Source organism: Chiloscyllium plagiosum, unplaced genomic scaffold, assembly GCF_037043375.1.
Source record: "Chiloscyllium plagiosum isolate Xiang-an unplaced genomic scaffold, Cpla_swu_hap1 HiC_scaffold_21, whole genome shotgun sequence".
Lineage (NCBI taxonomy): Eukaryota > Metazoa > Chordata > Chondrichthyes > Orectolobiformes > Hemiscylliidae > Chiloscyllium > Chiloscyllium plagiosum.
In genome coordinates this window covers 37,852,882-37,873,741 of record NW_028270159.1, presented here as the reverse complement: position 1 = coordinate 37,873,741, position 20,860 = coordinate 37,852,882, and the positions used below count along the sequence as shown (strand labels likewise).

The 20,860-nt window shown below is 39.6% G+C and overlaps 1 protein-coding gene across 7 annotated transcripts in view; it reads left to right on the top strand.

The window, feature by feature from the left end:
- The window catches only part of astn2 (astrotactin 2), a 1,590,397-nt gene that overhangs the window by 643,603 nt on the left and 925,934 nt on the right, over positions 1-20,860 (top strand). For all 7 annotated transcript variants that reach the window (XM_087998521.1, XM_087998520.1, XM_087998522.1 and 4 more), the window contains one exon: positions 17,784-17,930. In XM_087998521.1, the coding sequence (XP_087854647.1) occupies positions 17,784-17,930 (147 nt within the window). The remainder of the gene's footprint in view (positions 1-17,783; positions 17,931-20,860) is intronic.

Genomic DNA, 20,860 nt, shown 5'->3' with positions numbered 1-20,860 from the left:
TGTTATGGACTAGTAACCCAGGGAAAAATTCAGGCTAATGTTCAATGGACTTGGGTTCAAATGAACACAGTCTGCCAATTTCTCAGCAACAAACCCAAATAAGCAGACAAAATGCATCCAAAAACCTTAGTCACACTCCCCTACATCAAAGACAGCTCAGAAATGACTGCCAGACTACTCAGACTTCTTGGCATCATGGTAGCCCACAAACCCACCAACACACTAAAACAGCAGCTAATGAACTTCAACGACCCCTTACAGACAGCAAGCAAAACTAATGTCACTTACAAAATGCCTTGCAAGAATTGTAACAAACACTACATTGGACAAACAGGCAGAAAACTAGCTACCAGGATATAGGAACATGAACTAACCACAAAAAGACATGACCCTCTCTCACTCGTGTCCTTATATATGGATGAGAAAGGACACCATATCAACTGAGACAGCACATCCATCCTAGGGTAAGCTAAACAGAGACATGCATGAGAATTCCTGGAAGCATGGTATTCCAACTGGAAATCTATCAACTTGGACCCAATTTAGCACCCCCTGAGAAAAAGAACAGGAAATAACATCACCACAGGAACTGACATCATCACAAATAATGATATCACCAACCCAAGGAAACCTAAGCACATAAATAGAAAGGGGGCCACTAACACCGTGCTTCTTCCGGAGGCTCACTGATGATGTTACCTAGTGTGGTGACGAAATGTCTGAAAGTGAACTTTACAGCTCAGCGAGCAAACTGACATACATGGTGAATTTGTATTCAGTAAAAATCAGTAATAATGTGGAGCATGAAGCCATTGTTAATTGTTATGAAAACTCATCTGGTTTACTAATATCCTTTTGCAGAAGCAAATCTGTCATCTTGCTTCCACCTTCTACATGTAACTCTTACAGCAACGTTTTGACTCTTAATGGACCTCGGGACAATTACGGATGAGCAATACATGCTGACTAAATCAGTGACACTCATCTGGTAGCACAGTGTCTCAATGGTTAGCACTGTTGCCTCATATCACCAGGGACCCGGGTTCGATTTCACCCTCGGTTGACTATCTGCGTGGAGTTGTAAGTTCTACCTGTGCCTGCATGGGTTTCCTCCAGGTGTTCCGGTTTCCTCCCACAGTCCAAAGATGTGCAGGTCAGGGGGATTGGCCCAACAAAATTGCTCATACTGTCCATGAATGTGCAGGCTGAGTGGATTAGCCTTGGGAAATGCAGTAGGATGGGGAAGGTGGGTCGGGGTGGGATGCTCTTCGGAGAGTCGGTGCAGATTTGATGGGCTGAATGGCCTGTTTCTACACTGTAGGGAGTATATGATCACCTCATGAAAATATAAGCTCCAAGTCATCATAAGGGTGTGACTGACGATGTTACTGCTGGTCCTGCTAAGTTATCATACCAAATATCAATAACATTATAACTGGTAAAGAAAAATGTTCAAATACATTTTTCTGAATACCCTGTGATTTGTTTCCTGAGTCCTTCACAACTTTGTCTTGGGAATGTCTTTAATTTCTAAAGGCTCTTCTGAAGAGTTGGTAACCTATATAAAAGGAAACAGCTACTGATTAGCTTCGACAGGATGAAGATAAATTCAATAAAGCAGCAAATGATTCAGGAAAACTGGTCTAAAACTATTTTGATTTCAATAATAGATGAGTGTGTGTCACCCAATCTTTACCAAATCCATTCTAAAGATGATTGCTGCTCCATTTCTGCCCACAATCTGTCAGGGTCACTATTTAACTCTGGGTGATGACACAGCTGAAGTCAAGGCTGACACTGTGCTCACTCAGCATTTTCACAGGCTAACTGCACCAAACAAATCAGTGGTATCTTTCACTGTTTGAATCACAGCAGGATTTAACTGGGTGGAAATCAGAAAAGAGTACATTATTCCTCCTGTCTCCAAGTGAGCAGAATGCTCCCTGATCTGCAACGCTCTGTGCTATTGGTCTAGATGTAATCCTCTCACCTTCTGTGACTCTCCATTTTTGAGCGAAAATATCAATGTACAGTCTTGATTGTTATTTTGCACTTCACTGCTTATGAAAACGCTTTTGAATGATTGACTGTCTTCACTCTCACTTAAGTGACACCAAGTAACATGCAGCAGATTGATATGAGTATGAACGTGAATAGAAATTTCATTTATGCAAGTTCAGTGGGACAGTGTGGACGGGAGGGGAGGATCAAAATAATGACCGGATGCTATCCCTTGGGTTGCAGGAGCATTTTCTCTGCCAACTGTCCCATGTCACATCTCACCAGGGTAATACACTGGAAATCAAGCTTTATTATTGTCCAGGTTGTCACAAAATTTAAAGACTTTATAAAAGTGTGCACATTTCCCCAATTTACCTGACTTTCAGACCTAGGTTAACAGACCAGGTTTCTATACTTAACAAGTTAGTATTTACTGCAAATAAGTGGGTCTTACATATGGTAAACCATTATGAACTGTTGACAAATAACTCTAAACCCCTTATAAATTTCTGTTATCAAGTCAATTTGCCATAGTCTTCACAGACCATAGGGCTGCTCTGTCATTAGAGAGACACAATTGGTGGCAATTTACTGTGAGGACCATGACCACATATCAGGCAAGAGGAAGAGGTTAAAAAGTGAGTCCTACATGGCAATCTCAGCTGGTGATAGGAATTGAACCTATACTGATAGGTATCACACTGCTTCACAAACCAACTGAGCTAAACTGATCCCTGACGTTCTGCTATACACGCATACAGATGTACAGAAAAAGAAAATGGGTGTTATGGGTGGAGGAAAAAACTGGGAAAGCAGATCTTTGGGGCCAGTCCACTATGATAATCCTTTTGGCTTGTCAGGTCTTGCTGCTTCTTAATCTTCCTCCTTCATATAACTGCACTTCCACAAAGGAGGCACGGAGCTTAGAAAGTCTCTGACTTACTCATTAAAAGCTGCAATTTAAAGCAACTGGAAAAGGAAAATACACTGAGTTCATTTGGGCTTGAGTTGTTTCCTACTGCAGAAGAAAGAACATCATTTTCCCTTCTGGAGCCTTGATGACTTCTGATGAAACATTCACACTCACAAGCTGTTCAACTTCTGGGAGCCAATCACAGAGTTGTTGACAGGCAGAAGGCATTACTGGCTAGGCCAGCATTTACTGAAAGTGGTGATGGTGAGGTGTTGCCTTGAATGTCTGCGATCCATGTGATGCAGGGATACTCACATGAAGGATTCTACTTCTCAATCTTTCCCCTCACCTGAGGTGTGATGACAACTGGTCGCCATTATTCAGACCAATTAGCTACTTGTTGCCAGCTGAACCTTAGCTCATCTATAGCTAAACCTCCTGCCGCCGCATTAACAAACAGCATTGTAAACAGCACTTACAATGAGTGTCAATAATCTACTAATAAAGAAGTACTATAAGCCTTTCCACAATCCTTGGTTTTTCAAACCGTCCTTTTCCCATTTCAATCTACAATCAAAAAACAGAAAAATAAGGAAATATAGTATTCACGCTTGTTACCCCTGCAGTTCTTTTAACTTCCAAATTTTCAGGAGAGTGGAGGATGCCTACTGAAAGCAGGTGGCGATCTGGTTAATATTTTGTAATGTCGAGTTTAGGTTAAATAAAACCCAGAGCTTGATACAGGTTTGACTTATCAATGAAACTTGCTCCTGAAAAGATAAAGTCACTATAGTCTTACCAGATCATAGGGCTGCACACTCATTATTAAAGGGTGCTCCCTGGTGGTGTTTCAACCAAAGAGTCATCACACCTCAGGTGAGTGGAAAGATTGAGAAGTAGAATCCTTCATGTGAGTGTCCCTGTGCCACATGGATTGCAGCCATTCAATGAGACACCTCCCCATCACCACCTTCAATAAATGCTGGCTGAGCCAGTATCACCCAGGTCCTGTGAGTGAGCATGTGAATGAATGAATGAATTTTTTTAAAAGAAATAAGACTGAACTTTTGGGAGGTCTAGATAGATTGAAAGGAAATTCTGAAGTAGAGCTTTGGAATGAGGTTCTTGAGGTCATCAGTACTCAAGATAATTACAATGGAGATTGAATCTGCCCCGAAAGACTCCAGAACATTCCTCAAGAGAAATGAATTGCAGTGTGAATTGGAGAATAGTGGTCCCCGTTATTAGAAATGGCAGAAAGAAATGGTGAGGAGTTTCCTCTCCAATCAAGGCTAAATCCCTCTCTGTACAGTATTTGCTGCTGATAAGCTCATTAATGAATGCATCAGCACTAAATAGGGAAGAGAACCAACCTGTGATTTGAGGAGCAGTGAGCATCCGGGGAAGCAAGTTGTGTTAGTGAGGGAGTCATTGAAGACCATCTCCAAGGCCAAACCTGGACTTTTGGCCTGGGCTTTGATGGGTACATACGCCTTTGCTGAACAAGCCGCAGGCCACGGCTTTTGCCAGGGATTATGCACTTTGACAGACTCTGAGCCTTTCACTGGGACCTTGTATCTTTTTTGTTTACCAGGAATGAGGAAGGTAGAAGAGGGGAATGGGGTGATAGGGAGTCTCCAAGAGAAGTGGGCCAGATGATGAATACAAGAATGGAGTTGGGGAGAGAATGATGGACAGTAACGACAGTGCAGAAGCAAGAGGTTTTAATGAGATCTGGGGAGATGGCAAGGGAGGGAGAGGGAGTCTACAAGGGTTAAAAAGGAGGCTGAAAATGTGCTAGAAAGATGGAGACTGCAAGTGGGAAGAACAATAGAGAACACCAGTCATCAAAGGAGTAACTTGCATCTTCTGTTTTACTAATTTATATGTGCTGGTGTCTGGAAGGTTAATGCCTTCCATATGTTTTGCACCTTTTCTTTTGACTAAGGTTTGATAATTATTGAGAATATTGCTGAATTCTTCTAATCCTGCATTTGCATCAGTACCTGATATGCCAACTCAAAGACAGAAGTGTTGTTGTTGCGTGGTTGCATCACCTTATAAATCAGTTAGTGAGGATGCAAAACCGAAAGATAGGCCATGAAAATCCTAAAGAGCCAATGAGAAAAATTCAGCAAAGCTTTTTCAGAAAAGAGGCCTCTGGTCAGGAAAGACATGTCCCACATGTTCGTAGATGTGGGGTTGCATCCTCTCATAGAATTATGCAGGAGGATGAAGCAGATATGACAATGTTGAGAGGACCAGCAGCAATAAGGGAGTTTCTGGGTTTTGGAACATGAGTGATCATTAAATTTGGGTCTGGAGGTCTCTGTACAGGGAATAGAAACCAATATTTAACATTTAACGAGTATGGCCAAAAACAATGAGCATCTCGGAAGAAATGGCTCATGGAAGAGATGAACTACTCCAAGCTGATTTTGTCATTCCATGCTCCTGCCCTTACTGTTTGGATTCTTAGACTGCTTCCATGTTCGACATCATTGTTAAATGGAAAGTGTGCATGCACTTGTTGTTAATTGTCTTCCACAGCAGTAATTAATTAATTTGTTTATATTTGGTTGCACACAAATGAAATAATTAGTTTCTCTGGAAAAAGAAACACTGGTGACCTAATTAGCTTGTTCTGCCAAACTGAGAACTTTTATAATTAACTTTGTCCCTGAACAATTATAGTCCTCAGCAATAAACCTTGTGAGTACAAAAAAAGATGAATCTGGAAGAAGAATTCAGAATTGCACGAATAGATCAAGATGCATTGCCCCATTAATAGGCACAACTTCGTTTGTTGCTGAAAATGCGACTTCGTTTGTTCCCTGTCATCTTACAATTTCACCAAACTTCCAAACTCTCTTCCTCTGATGGTGACATCTCAATTACTTTTTATTAATTCATGAGGTGTGGTTGGCTCCAATGAGGTCAACATTTATTGTCTATCCCTAACTGCCCTTGAATTGACTGACTTATCAGGCCTTTCCAGAGGTCATTTAAGGGATCATATACATGGATTTGAAGCTACATCCATCCTAGATTAGGAAGAGACGACACATTTCCTTCCTTCAAGCGTATGAGTAAACCAGATTTCTTTCATGACAGTCAACAATAGCTTCATGGTCACGATTACTGAAGCTCACTTCATATTCTAAATGTACCAATTGAATTTAAATCTGGGCTTTGAGGTCCATCTCCCCTTATGCTTCTGACCTCAATTTGTACACTTTCAGTTGCACACCTTATTCCCAGCCCGGCTGTCTTGACTGTTAGGCCGTGATGTTTGTGGCCAGAGTTGCAGCCAAAAACAGCTAAAGAACCTGGTGGGCGGCACGGTGGCACAGTGGTTAGCACTGCTGTCTCACAGCACCAGAGACCTGGGTTCAATTCCCGCCTCAGGCGACTGTCTGTGTAGAGTTTGGATTAGTGGTGCTGGAAGAGCACAGCAGTTCAGGCAGCATCCAAGGAGCTTCAAAATCGACGTTTCGGGCAAAAGCCCTTCATCAGGAATAAAGGCAGTGAGCCTGGAACGTGGAGAGATAAGGTAGAGGAGGGTGGGGGAGGGGATGAAGGTGATAGGTCAGGGAGGAGAGGGTGGAGTGGATAGGTGGAAATGGAGATAGGCAGGTAGGACAAGTCCGGACAAGTCATGGGGACAGTGCTGAGCTGGAAGTTTAGAGGTAGGGTGAGGTGGGGGAAGGGGAAATGAGGAAACTGTTGAAATCCACATTGATGCCCTGGGGTTGAAGTGTTCCGAGGTAGAAGATGCGAGTTTGTTTCACGACATGGTTGAAGAGCTTCAGGGCATGACCTGGGAGTTGCAGTGGGAGAGGGCCTCCCTGAGATTCTTGTAGAGAGAGGAGGAAAACTTCTTCAAGGCAGGCATCCTTGCAAGAGGATTTGCAGTAGGGTTAAAATCAACAAGGTAAAAACAATGACTGCAGATGCTGGAAACCAGATTCTGGATTAGTGGTGCTGGAAGAGCACAGCAGTTCAGGCAGCATCCAAGGAGCGTGTGTAGAGTTTGCACATTCTCCCCGTGTCTGCGTGGGTTTGCTCCGGTTTCCTCCCACACTCCAAAAATGTGCAGGTTAGGTGAATTGGCCATGCTAAATTGCCCATAGTGTTTGGGGTAGGGGTAAATGTAGGGGAATGGGTCTGGGTGGGTTATGCGTCAGTGTGGACTTGTTGGGCCGAAGGGCATGTTCCCACACTGTGAGTAATCTAATCTAAAAAAAAAGCCAAAATACAGTGGATGTTGGAAATCTGAAACAAACAAAGAATGCTGGAGAAACGTAGCGGCTTTGGCAGCACCTGTTGAGAGAGTAACAGAGCTAACATTTTGAGTCTGGTATGACTTCTTCAGAAGTAGCAAGTGTTGGAAAGAGGGGGAGGAACAAGAGGGATGGTGGTATAGGGGCCAGTACTAAAGATGAAGGGAGTTATTAATAGTGAAGAATGAAATTAAAAAATTGAGAAAAGGAATAAATTGAGGTGTGAGAGGAAGAATATTTCAACTAAGTACAAAGTAAACAAGATACAAACACAACACAGCTGTGAGGGAGGAATGGAAGAGATTGGAAGAGAAATGGAGAGAATAACGATGGATTTCTGAAGTTGTTGAATTCAATCTTGTGCTGAAGTGGAAAATGAGATATTGTTCCTCGAATTTGTATAATGTTTCATTGAAACGTTGCAGTAGACCTAAGATAGAAATATTTGGATGGGAGCAAGGAGTTTGATTAAAATGGTAAGCAGCTGGGAGGTTCGGATCATTCCTCCAGCCAGAATAGAGGTGTTCTGCAAAATGGTCACGCAGTCTGGGTTTGGTCTTGTGAATCGAAAGGAGACCGTAACATAATCAAAACTCTGACCTGGGATGTTAATGACCTGCAGGATGTAATGGCAGAATCTCACTAATACGTGTGTTTCCCCATCGAGTTCCCGGTCAAATGGACTGTGTAGTCAGTGGGTATGAGGATATGGCCTTAGAGACTGACCCCACTAATTAGGAAATCTGAAAACTCCATTAAGTTTATTACATTTTCTTTGACTTTACTTACTTTAGATTTTCCATAACAGCTTAAGATATTTTTAGTTTTGACTTCTACATACTAAACTGTCTTGATGGAATGAATCTTTCTTGTGAGTTCAACCTGATTGTGGCTCTTGGCCATGCAGTTCTCTGGTAGAATAAACTGTAGTAGAAGCAGCAATTATCTTAGCAGGTAGTTATTTTGTCATTTATCTTAGATCACATGATTTCTTGGAAAGGCTTTCTTTGGCTCACTATTCCAGATAACATTCTGATTCTCTCTTCAAAAACAAAACATTCACAGCACTCAAAGACTGAATTCCCTCTATTTTTGTTATTTTCTGTGTGGACTTTCAGAAGTCATGCTTGTCTGACTTGTGAAACTAGAACTCAGTGCTAGGTGTGGCACCTTAAACCAATTGGCATACACAAACAGTGGCTGCAGAAATTTGAGGGTATTTAGCTGGAAAATATTGTAATACTCCATCAAAACTTTAAGAATGTCTGCAATATCCTATCTGGTTACTGGAGAGTCAATTTTGAATTTACAATTTCTAATTAATTCTTGAGTAGATCTGATATTTTTATTTGACTACCTGTTTCTTTCAACACTATAAATAGACATCTACCCTGACTATCATCCCTTCCATAGCATTTGTTCCACAAATTAATATGATGCCACTGATCTTTTTTTACCTCCTCTCGGGAGCCCTAAATGTATAATTCACATCATCGAGTTTGTTTATGATTTGATAAGGTTCAGTGAACTTGTATTTTATTGGTTCTCCAGAGACCAGCGTCAACACTAATACTTAACAGAAACAAAATTCTACGCTTTGAGCTTTGAATCCACTCTAATTTTCATTATCTGTTGAGCACTTCTTGGTCGGCTGTCACATTTTGGCTAGTTTTTCTTTGAAACCTGACACAGAGGTTTGCAGCATTCTTGCTGAGATTTTGTTTATAAACCTCTCCTTTATTAATTCAAGGGGACCTTTTACCACATGTCTGTGTTTCAGTCATAAATTACTGAACCCTGTGGTCTCATTAGGGGTATTCTTAATGCTAAACAATAAGAAGGCAATTCCTTCTTCCCAATCACTTTGAACATTGTTAACAGTTAGCTCCAATCATGGTCTTTAAAGTTGGATAGCACCTTTCCAGTATTCCCTGAGATTGTGGACAATAAGCCAAAGACATATCTGGTTGTATTCCCAAACTATTCGTTATTTTTTTAAGTATTTGTGATATTAAAATTGAACTTTGATCTGGTTGTATTTCATTAAGTAACCCAAATCTTGTAAAATAAAAATGGATTAATGTTTTCACTTCGATTTTTGCCATAATTTTCTATCCAGGCACTATTTCAGGAATTCTTGTGAAAGCATCCATGATTGTACAATGTATCATAGTAACATACCATTAATCTTTGAGAATTTGTATTCTAAATTTGAGGTAAATAGATTTTGGTTTTCAAATTTTGTCTTTTAAACTAATGTTGGAAGTTCATCAAGCTAAAATACCATTTCCAAGAAAGTGTGTGACTTAAGTTAAATGACTCGGTCAGCTATCTGGGGAGTTAAAGTTGAATATATGTGATAAATGTATTTTTACAATTATTTTAACATTCCACTAAGGGATCTTACTTGCATTGGGGGTCTGAAATTTACTTTCATCTCCTCAGAATATGATTTTACTTTCTCTTTGTGCCTTTAGTTAATCTCTGTTGGGTCATTACCAGATTTTTAAATAATTTTATCTGTTCTGTGCTGACTTGAGTGATTATTGAGGAACTTAGAATTGCTGTAGCTGCTGCAGCTTTCTTATTGTTCGCTGCTGTTTGTGCAGAGGTTGACAGTTCAGTGTGCTATTAAGTTACTTATTATTTTCTGATTAGAGATTTCTTTTCCTCTGTTTCTTCGTGTATCATTGTGTCTTTCATAAACCTAAATAATCATTTAGGCTAACTGCACTGCTGTTCACCAGATTGAAAAGGACAGGTAAGTTAACCTTCAGGTGCCAATCCCTGAAAATGTTGTATGTTGCCGATGCCAACATTTTTCAATATTAGTTCTTCTGTCAGAAACTATCTCAAACATCTTGACTTTATTGCCTTCTTCTTGCTGGTATTATTGATTCAACATAGGTGAGGATGCCAACTGATCATTTTGACAGAAGGCAGACTTTGTCTTAGTTAAGCAGCAAACTTTTTTCTTATTATTTAATAGATAGTAACATTAGATACATTATCGCTTCCTATGAGACATCCAGGATCAAAGCAAGATACAACAGCGATTACATGGCAAACTGATATGACATTGGTTAGCTTCTCCCAGGAACAGTCCTTTATATCCTGATGGATATAAAGCTGATCTTGTAACGTTAACCCTTTTAGGTGCTAACTGTCTTTCCAATTTGGAGTAGCATTTTATGATTTCTCAGCAGCTACCTTTTTAAAACAGCTTTGTTTCAATTGCTGTTTGAGAGACAATTAGCAGAGCAGTTGCTTGCCAGATCATTCTTGCAGCTGAAGGCCAAGCACTAAAGTTGTTGGAGATGTAGAATGCATCATAAAAAACCTTTTTATAACAACAATTCTTGCCCAGTGATTGTGGTTTACATTATAAACATCACTGTTTGGCAGAGGAATGGCCAAGTGGTATTAAAACTGAATGGTTAATCTGAAGACCCAGGTCACATTTCGGTGGACCCGGGTTCAAATCCAACCATGGCAGATGGTGGAATTTGAATTCCATAATTAAGAGTCTACTGATGACTATGGCCCTCAGGGAACTCATATTCTGTGAGGTCCAGATGGCTGATCTTATTACAAGTTTAATGCTGACTATGAACTGGCTGTTGGAAAAACCCATCTGGTTCACTAATCTCCTTTAGAGAAGGAAACTGCCATCCTTACCTGGTCTGACCTACATGTGACTCCAGACCCAAAGCAATGCGGTTGCCTCTTTACTGCCCTCCGCTGGGCAATTAGGGATGGGCAATTAATGCTGGTCTAGCCAGTGATGCCTTCATGGGAATGAAGTAAATAAAAGGAGGAAAATGAAAAAGAATAAAAACAACTAGTCTGGATACTGTGTGGAGTTTAGACTTTACAAATTAGAAATAGTAAACTCTTGTTTGTAATTTAGCACTTCATGGATGGCTTAATGGTTATAATCTAAAGAATTGAGATCCCAGGGTTTTCAAAGTAAAATGGCCAGATGGTCAGCAGGGATTGTTCCTGTAAAACAAAACTGATTGTTCAAATCACGGAAAGAATAAAGGTGAGATGTTATCTGTGTAACCATTTAGCATCCTCACAAACACAAATAAAATTGCTCCTCTTGTTTTCCTTCTCTGAAGCCAGATCTTTGCTGGCTTCTGCACATTTCTTCCTGTTCTCTCTATTATTCCACATTGACGTGTTACATGCAAGTCAAACAGATGCAATTCAGGAGATTTGCTGCCAGGTTACAGAACGATTAGCAATAATTTGAGGTAGAATTAAGCCCAGAAGAGAGGTAGATCCCAGCCAAAGCTCATAGCTTGCTGCCTTCCGGAATGGTTAAAGGTCACAGCTTAATGTCAGCTTGCTTCAAGTTTTCTTTGCTCTGATTTCCCATTCGGTCAGTTGTTAATCTTGGTGTTGTCATCTAGAAGAAGGCAACAAAAAGGAACCAGTCTCAGTCTTCCATGTCAGTCAATGAGACATGCAGTAGGTATCTGAAACTAACAGGCTAACAAGTTCTATCAACTTCAATCTCAGTGCAATATTTGATGGCAACAGAGTTCTAACTGAGGTACTGCAATAGTTCTCTGTACCACTTGATTTGGAGTGGAATTCAGCCAGTATTTCCCACCTCAGAGATTTGAGCATGTAATCTAGGCTGGCATCTAAGAAGACGGAACATCAGGGATCCTGTTGCTCAGATGAGACAATTAACTGAGGCCCCTCTGCCTTCCCAAGTGGATGTTAAAGATCACAAGGCATCAATTGAACAGAGGAATCTCTGCTCATAGTTATCCCTCACCCACCCTCAACCAAGAATGCCATTATTTTCTCATTATCTTGATGCATCTTTCCGAAACTTGTTGTGTCCATGTTGGCTGTCACGTTTCCCTGAAGTGAAACAAAAATGTACTTCTAAAGGTTCCTTGTCGACTGTAATTTTGTTTTGGCTGATAGCTGCTACTTGTCTGCAAGTTGATTCTTATTTTTTCCCTTGCAAACGGGATGGCAAGCACTTGCCTCAGAGGAATTTAGCAAACAATGTTTTTATTGCTTTGTGTAATAGAAAGTGGGCAACAACAGGCAAATGCCATTTTACACACTCTCTCCTTTCCTTTACATATGTGCTCTTTCTGCTGAGGATGCAATGAAGGTATGTAGCGCATCTCGTTGGAGACCCACAGTTTAATAACTGTATCCTGTAGCCTGCAAACATTCAAGACGCCTTTGAGTCTGGCATTGGTCTGATTTAATTTGATTATATTTGTACAAATACCAACAATTGCAGTGGGTAGGTGCCCTCAGTCAAACCCAGTTCAATAAGGTCTTGCTGATCCAATCTAAGTGGTTTCCTTTTCTGATAAGCAGGATTAAAAATGCATTAAGATACAAGTGGATTTATTTTTTAATGCTTCACTGTCAGAGTTATTGGACTCTTTTAAATACGGTATCCTTATTTGAATCGCTGTGTTCAAACTGCTGTTGGTTTCTTTTTAATTTTAAAAGAAACCTGATTCCTTTCCCCAATACAGTTATGCCACAGTAATGTACTCACATTGATGTTTCATGTTTGTAGAGAAAGTATCGGTGTAATGTGATTAAGTGTACACATTTAGTCAGCAATTTTCATCCCATTATTTAATGTGGGGGGTTGGTAAATGGAACTTAAATCGTTTGAAAAGAATGTGTTTTACAAAGAACAAAGAACAGCATAGCACAGGAATAGGCCTTTCGGCCCAACAAGACTACAACAACACACAAAGCATTTCTAAACTAAAACCCTTTTACCTCTACATGGTTTGCATCCCTTTATTCCCTGTGTATTCATATATCTGTCAAGATATGTCTTATATGTTGCTATTGTGTCTTCTGGCAGCACATTCCAGATTTTTACCACTCTCTGCATTTTAAAAAAACCTGCTTCTCTCATCTGCTTTAAACTTGTCCCCTTTTACATTAAACCTATGCCTCCTAGTAATTGACGTTTTTACTCTGGGCAAAATAAATGACTATCCAATCTATTCACACGTCATGATTCTGTAAATTTCTGTCAGGTTGCCCCTAAACCTTACAAGTTCAAGTGAAAACAAACCAAGTTTATCCAATCTTTCCTCATAGCTAATACTCTCCAAAACAGACAACATCCTGGTAAACTGTTTCTGTACCCTCTTCAAAATCTTCACATCCTTCTGGTGATGTGGTGACCAGAACTGTGCACCACATTCCAATTGTGGCCTAACTAAAGTCCTATGTAGCTGCAACATGACTTGCCGATTTTCATATTCTGTGTTCTGACCAATGAAGGCAAGCATGCCATATGCCTTCTCGACCATCTGATGCACTTATATTGTGGATCCTCCGGCAATCCTCCTCAGTACTCCCACCTCCCCCAAACTTTGTGTCATCTGCAAATTTACTAATCAGGCCATCCAAAATGCACCTCCAAATCATGGGTCCCAGCACTGATCCCTGCAGAACACTACTGGTGACAGATCTCCAAATTAAAAAAAAAATCCACTGCTATTCTCTTCCTTCTATGCTAAGCTAGTTCTGCATCCATTTTATCAGCTCATGATGGATTCCATATGACTTCATCTTTTGTAACAGCCTGTCATGAGGAACCTTGTAAAAGATCTTGTTAAATCCATAGAGACAACATCTACCACCTTGCCCTCAATCATCTTTGTTAATTCCTCAAAAAACGTAATCAAGTTTGTGAGACGTGACCTTCCATGCTCAAAGCCATGCAGCCTATCACTAATGAGTCCATATTTTCCCAAATATGAATAAGTTCTATCCCCAAGAATTTTTTCCAATAATTTCCCTGTTACTGACATAAGGCTCACCAACTTGTAATGCCCGAAATGTCGATTCTCCTGCTCCTCGGATTCTGCCTGACCTGCTGTGTGCTTTTCCAGCACCACATTCTTCGACTCTGCAGTCCTCACTTTCTCCTACTAGTTAATATGCTTGATAAAACTGCAGATAATCATTCAGAGATATTTAACCCTGAAGTGCAATTAATTAAAATTTTAAAATGTAGCAATATCAGGGCAGATGATGTGTTGCAGCTGTAACATGTGGGTCCTGGTTGACTTCTGTATGATCCATGATGGCTTCACCTGTAATCAGTATCTGCAGCTCAAAGAACCTCACAGTTGGTAAGCTGGCATCTGAAGTTTGGTCATTGGAGAGGGGAAACTCTACCTAGAAACTACCTACATCATTCCAGGAGACAGTAACATGCATTAGGTTTGATTGCAAATGAAACAGTCATGATAGTCCTGAAGTTAGGAATAGAGAAGCCTTCATCCTTACAATTTTAAAATCAGTTGAACATCCTTACAGCATGTGTGGATGAGAGCTGGAGGGAGGATGGACAAATTGCCTTGGTACTTTGATATAGATGGTCATTGATTGAAGTGGGGTGAGCTAAAACAAATGACAGTTTGCTTGGGGAAACGTTCTTCTCCATAGCAAGGACCATATAATGTGAAGAGTGTGGTACCCTCTGAGGGAGCATGAGGAGCTGGAGACTAGAATTAAAAAGTAGAACAAAGGTATTCAACTCTGGATTACCACCTGAGCCACAATCAGTTTAGAAGAAGGTAGTTAGGGTAAGAGTTGAATGTAGAGCTGAAACATCTATGTGGGAGAAATGGATTTTAATTCATGGAATGCTGCTACCAGTAGTGGAGATAGAGGGAACTGTGTCAATGGGTCAGCCTTCATCTAACCTGGACTGTGATCAGTGTTGTGATGAATCATGTAACTAGGGCTGCAGAGAGTGCTTTAAATTAAATAGTGGGAGGTAGGGTTCATGAGAAGAGAAATTCGGAAATTTAAAGAGCCACGCACAATAGTGATAAAGGTAAAGCCAACCAGCGTGTGACAGCAAGTGTAAAAGCAAATAAACTCAGAATAAGGAAAATGGTTTCTAAAATATACTGAACTGAAGACCCTTCATCTGATGCACGCAGACTTTAAAATAAGGTGTTCTTGTTGCAAAGTATCTGTCCAATGTTCCTAGGGTACATGATCCACCTGCAAAGGAATGGAGAAAATGAAAAAAAAACAAAGTCCACTCTAACAGGAGCCAGACACTGAAAAATATGGAAAAATGAATTGAAATTGGATGAGAGGATTGAGGGAATCTAAGGTCTAGGGAGAGAAAAAGAGGAATAGTGCTTACTTGGAGGTGACGGAAAGATTAACAAGTTTGAGCCAATGGAGTTGAGAGAAAGTAAGTGGACATGCACAAGGAATGGCAAAGTGGACCCCGAAATGAGAATTATTGATTTGTAAAAAAGAAAACACGACCAAAAGGCACTCAAACATGACCATCTTACATGACCCACAATACCTGACATAAAATGTAGCAGTGAAATAAAACCAATTCAATAAAACATTAGTGGAGCTGACAAGACTGTAGAAATTATGGCTATGGCATTTAGGGCTTGTAAGTCATAAACTGATTCCAATGCATGGAACAATTTATGTTTAAGAGTCATTTATATCAACATTATATATCAACAATTAAGCTACAATGAGTGATCACTGTTCCTCCTGCTCCAACATCCAAGCTGTATTTAAGAAACCAACACAAAGATTTCTCATTCACTTGCTGCATTACAGCCATACTTCACTGCTCTCTGATCAATCAGAACTTGATCCAATTTGCTTCTGAATGCTTTAACTGAGAATCAACTGTACTCAGTTGCTATCAATTCCACATGTCAATGATTCTAAATACAGAAGTTTCATAGCATAAGCTGATTTGGATTCTTCTTTAGCCATTGATTCCAGGATCTTGGGCAGATTTATTTTCATCACCCACTCCAGGGGATGGCAAGGAAGGCAGTGAGAAGGGCAAATGTTGGAATGAATTTGACCTTGAGAGATACTCACCCAATCTTGCCTCCTGAGCAATTAAGTGCCGTGCAAGAATGTCCTGTAGGAACCTTTTTGACTTGCCAGCACTCAAGGTGCTAAAATGGTTAATTAATGGTCACTTAAAGACGCCAACTTGCAACCAGCCCATTTACCTACCTTCCTAGCATACAAAAAAAGACTGATTTCCCAGGTGGGGATTCAGGTTTACCTAGGTTGTCTCTATTTATCTCAGCCTTGAGCCAATGAGAGACTGGAATGCAGGCAAGAGGGTGATAACTGAAAGCCGTTTCCTGGCCTCTATCCAATTCCCTTAACCCAGCTTTCCTAGTGAGACCCAGAAGAAAAGGAATTGCCTTTTGGTTTTAGATTCTCTAGGCCTAGAAGCTAAGATGACGCCTCTAGCAATGATCGCTCAGACCCAGAAGCTGCCTTCTCTGATTGGCCAGCAAAACTTCTGGCAAGGCAAAACTATAGTGATGCACCAATAAGCCCATTGGTAGCAAGCGATTAGAGCTTAATCCAATGTATTTTTTCAGTGAGCATGCCTGCCTCCACACTTGGCTACAAAGTGGAAAACCTTAGCTGTACAGTCATTTGCAGCAGTGAAAGAGGGCATTCATCCCATCGAGTCTTTGTTAGCTCACCTTCAAGCCACAATTTATGTTCCCCAGCCCCACTCAAGTCGCACAATCTCCAGATAGGCTTTGTTTCCAAATGATTTTTCTTTTCAGATCATGGATTGTTTTTGCATCTGACACCCTAATGGACAGCAAGTTCCAGGTCATAGCACTGCCTGCCTAAAAATGTCCTTCTTCACATGTTCCCTTCATCTCTTACCCATAGTGATAAATCGATATTCCTTTGTCTTTTGATGTCAGATAATGGGAAGAGTATTTACTTCTCTTTTATATCTAAGCCTGCCTTAACCTTGTAAACCCAAATTTCTCCTCATTCTTCTTTGCTCCAAAACACATAAGATACAGTAAATAAGGTCGAGCAAATCGTTTCCACCTCAATAATCTAATTTTGTAATGTCACAGATTTCATTAAATTTCAGAGCATCCTTTTTTAAAAAATGAATGGCTATTATATCTTGATGTAATACAAACAGTGTGTACAAAGTTAGCTTGATCCTTTAATCTGAGAATACCTCTATTTTAAGCAAGTCGTTGACTTGACAGCCTATTGATTCGGTCGCTGCAATGAAATACTCCTTTTCCATGCATGAACTGGAAACTCTTCATGTCCTATTTTGGTTTAAATCCTCTGGCAGTGATCAGTCGGGAAATTACACTGTGACTTTGTACTGTGGGGAAAATACATGTTTTTGAAATATTTCGTGTGAACAGGAACTGTGCTTTAATATTGATCATCTATTTGCATGGCGTTTTGGAATCATTTATCATTTAAACGTTTCCAATGTAAAAGTAGTACTTTTAAATGTGTGTAAAAGTTTTCGTTCTGAGATTGTGGATTGAATCCATATTTCACTCTGTGTTGTGGCAATGAGTAATTCTCGAATAACAGTGGTTTGGATAATGTTTAATGCAGTGTTTAGAGTTCTATGCGAATGGGAAAAGAAAAATAATTCGTGACAGAGGAGCCGAAATCTGAGCCCTGCTGTGCAGAGTCTGACAGTGTTGAGGTATAATAAAGGATATGGCTGAGAATAGTCTTTTGAAAACAACTGCTTTGTTTCCTAGGTTCTCCCAGGAGCCCTTTGAATAGAACTGCCCTCACTTTAATCACGGTGTGCAGCTGTGTCCTAACTGTGGTATATGGAGGCCATTTGACATGCCCCCTGATGGTAAAGGTGATCTTACATGTCCCTGAACACTTCATTGCTGATGGTGAGTTTTTTTTCCCCCTTGTGAGTACTCACAGGAGACAGAAAGACTTCTTGTTGATGTTCATTTCTTTGTACTATTTGATTGGTGTGAATTTCCTGTGTGTTACAATCCAAGGAAGTTGCTCAGAACCAGCTGTGGTCTATACCTTGTTTCTATCCAAGCCATTTTTCTCTCTATCCAGTACAGTAGAGAAAGCAAACATTAGAACATGCCAGAAGATAGGAAAACTTTATGCTGCTGTGAAATGTATTTGTCAAAATTAATTGTACTCCGGCTTGTTCATTAGGTGTTTCTGCTCAGTTAGTTGGTTTTGCTAGCAATTCATCTAAAATTGGCATAATCACAGTGAGACAGGACAGCATTTTACTGATGAATTGTCTTCACAAACTTTTATGTTAGTTTTAAAATCATTGACTGAGAACTGGGACCGACCCAATAAAGGTGGCCATGGACCAAGTAATAATTAGTTGTCACTGGCCATTTCCACAAGGTTTGCTTCTCTGTAGGACTTTAAGTGTGTCAGTAATTAAACTCTTTCTTCTGGGAAGAGGGACATTAGCAGCAAAGTTTTATGTATATTTTTAATTCATTCTTTTCCTAATTTAGCAAGAAATTGATTGCAGACCTAAATATAATCAGCATATGACTTTGAATTTATTTTGGAAGACATTTTTCATCATTTAGACCCAACGTACTTGCAGGTGATGGACTGATACTCTGATTGAAAATGCTTCTTTTTTTTTGTAATTAACCCATTTTCAGCTGGATTAATCAAATTTCAACTGTTAATTACAAATGAATTATTGAAGAGTTTTGTTTGGAAAAGGGGTTTCAAGAGATTGCCAGTTATGCTGGTTGAAGACAGATGTGTTCAGCAATGTACAAATTAGTTTGAGTGGGTAATTGAGAGAAAAAAAATACTTTAAGGTCTCAATTTAGGTCTGTTGTGCTTATTACATTCAGAACTCAAACTCTTCCAAATGTCACCTGACGCATTCAATAAATTCAGGTAAAATAAAATGATATGAAAATAATTCATCTGTGCTGCTACCAATATGGTTACGTCCATTGGTTTAATTTTCTTTTGTTTCTGCTGGCTAATGATCCTAAAGCTGTCTCATAACTGCATTGAGCAGATGAGATCTGATGTTAAATGAACAGTTCATGCTCATGTTCCCTTGAATTGCTGAAATAATCCTTACCAGTTCATTAAATAAGTTCAGAACTGATTATCCTCCATAATTTCATTTGGAATGGAAAACAGACTAGATTCTTGTGATCATGAGGATGATTCTCTCGGTTACAAAGTTTTGAAAAAACTACAGCAATGTTGGAGAGAACAGTTCACAAATTAAGCTACATCTACGTAGTGCTGACATCTATGTTTTTGGCAATGTCACTTTCATAACCAATTGCCTGAATGGAGACATTAAGTTCTGGGAAGAATTATTGTAGATTTAGAATTAATGTAGAATTATTGATTTCCAATAGTCATGAGGTGCCTTGTAAAGTGCCCTATTTTCATCAGCAGCTCCAAGTCAGCACGTGTCGTCTGGATAAAACACAGACATTTGACAATTGACCATAATTGCTCAATTTAACACAAGTCTTCTGAACTATACCCAGTGCAATCAGCTTCCGAGTTTGGCTTGATTGGGCAGAGAAATAATTAAACCAATAGATCACATGTGTAAACAAGTGCTTGGTCATTTCCTTCAACTGTGAAAAGATGCAATAAAGTCTATTTAAACATGAAAGGTTCGCCTTCTATATTGGAAAGTTGCATCCAAAATTCACTGAAAATTATGCTGGTTACGTGCAGGTTCAGGATTCCCAGAAATTAATTTATCTAATTCTTTATAATTCCAGAATTAGTTTTCCTGAAACATAGTTGTTTATTTTTCTGTCTTTTTTCCACTCTTTTAATGTATTTAAGATGTAGCTTCATTATTATCACGGAAAATGAGTTTGTCACCAAAGTATTTTAATAATAATGTGTACTTAACGAGAAAATAACTTAGAATTATAGAATCATTAAACCTGATTTAAAATTATTATTAATGACTTATTCACAACAAAATTCTACTCTGAAACATAATATTGTTTCATTGGTGTACACTAGATAGTTGTTTAGGAGAATTGAGTTTTAAAAAAAAATGCTTTCAAAACCTTCCTGTAATAGTGTCTGTGCATCTGAAATAACACTTTGACAAGACTTCCCAGTTATGATAATAATATGTGTGGACCTTTTAAGGGGTTTATCATAAACTGTTGTCTATCACTATCACCTCAACAGGATGTGATGTATTAGTCCCAAGCCTTCTCCAGTCTATAAGCAGCAGCACCAGCAATAGTGGAGATCAGACCCATTGTACTAAACTTCACATTTAAATCGATTCAAAAGTAATTTAATCCTTAGATGAAGTAGCCATGTTATTGTTGTGTAATTGCTAAGTTCATGTCGAATAGAGGAGTATGACAGCATTCTTGAGCCACCTCAATCAGTGGAATCTCACTTAGGCTCAGGTCAGTTTTGTTGCCAGGATCCGAGTTGGGTGAATTCAATCTTGCACATTGCATCAGGTGATGAGAACGTGAGTACACATGCATCATTGGTTTATAAAAGGCATTCTTGGAGAATAGCCTCCATCTGAAGACGAGCACTTGTTTATTAAGATGGTTCATTTTCCACTGCCCTAGGCAAAGGCCCAGTGATGGCCATCTCCTAAAAATTACAGATTAAAATGTTACATGTGTCCATCAGTTCAAGAATTTACAGAAGTTTACATAGCATGAATTACATTTAAAATGATGTTTAAAATTGTTTTCTGTGAAATGTTAAGTGAACACAAAGTCAGGGCTAAAATGAGGAGTGTCAGGGGAACATAACTTACTTGAAGATGGCTTGGCTTGTGACTGCGGTGAAGTCA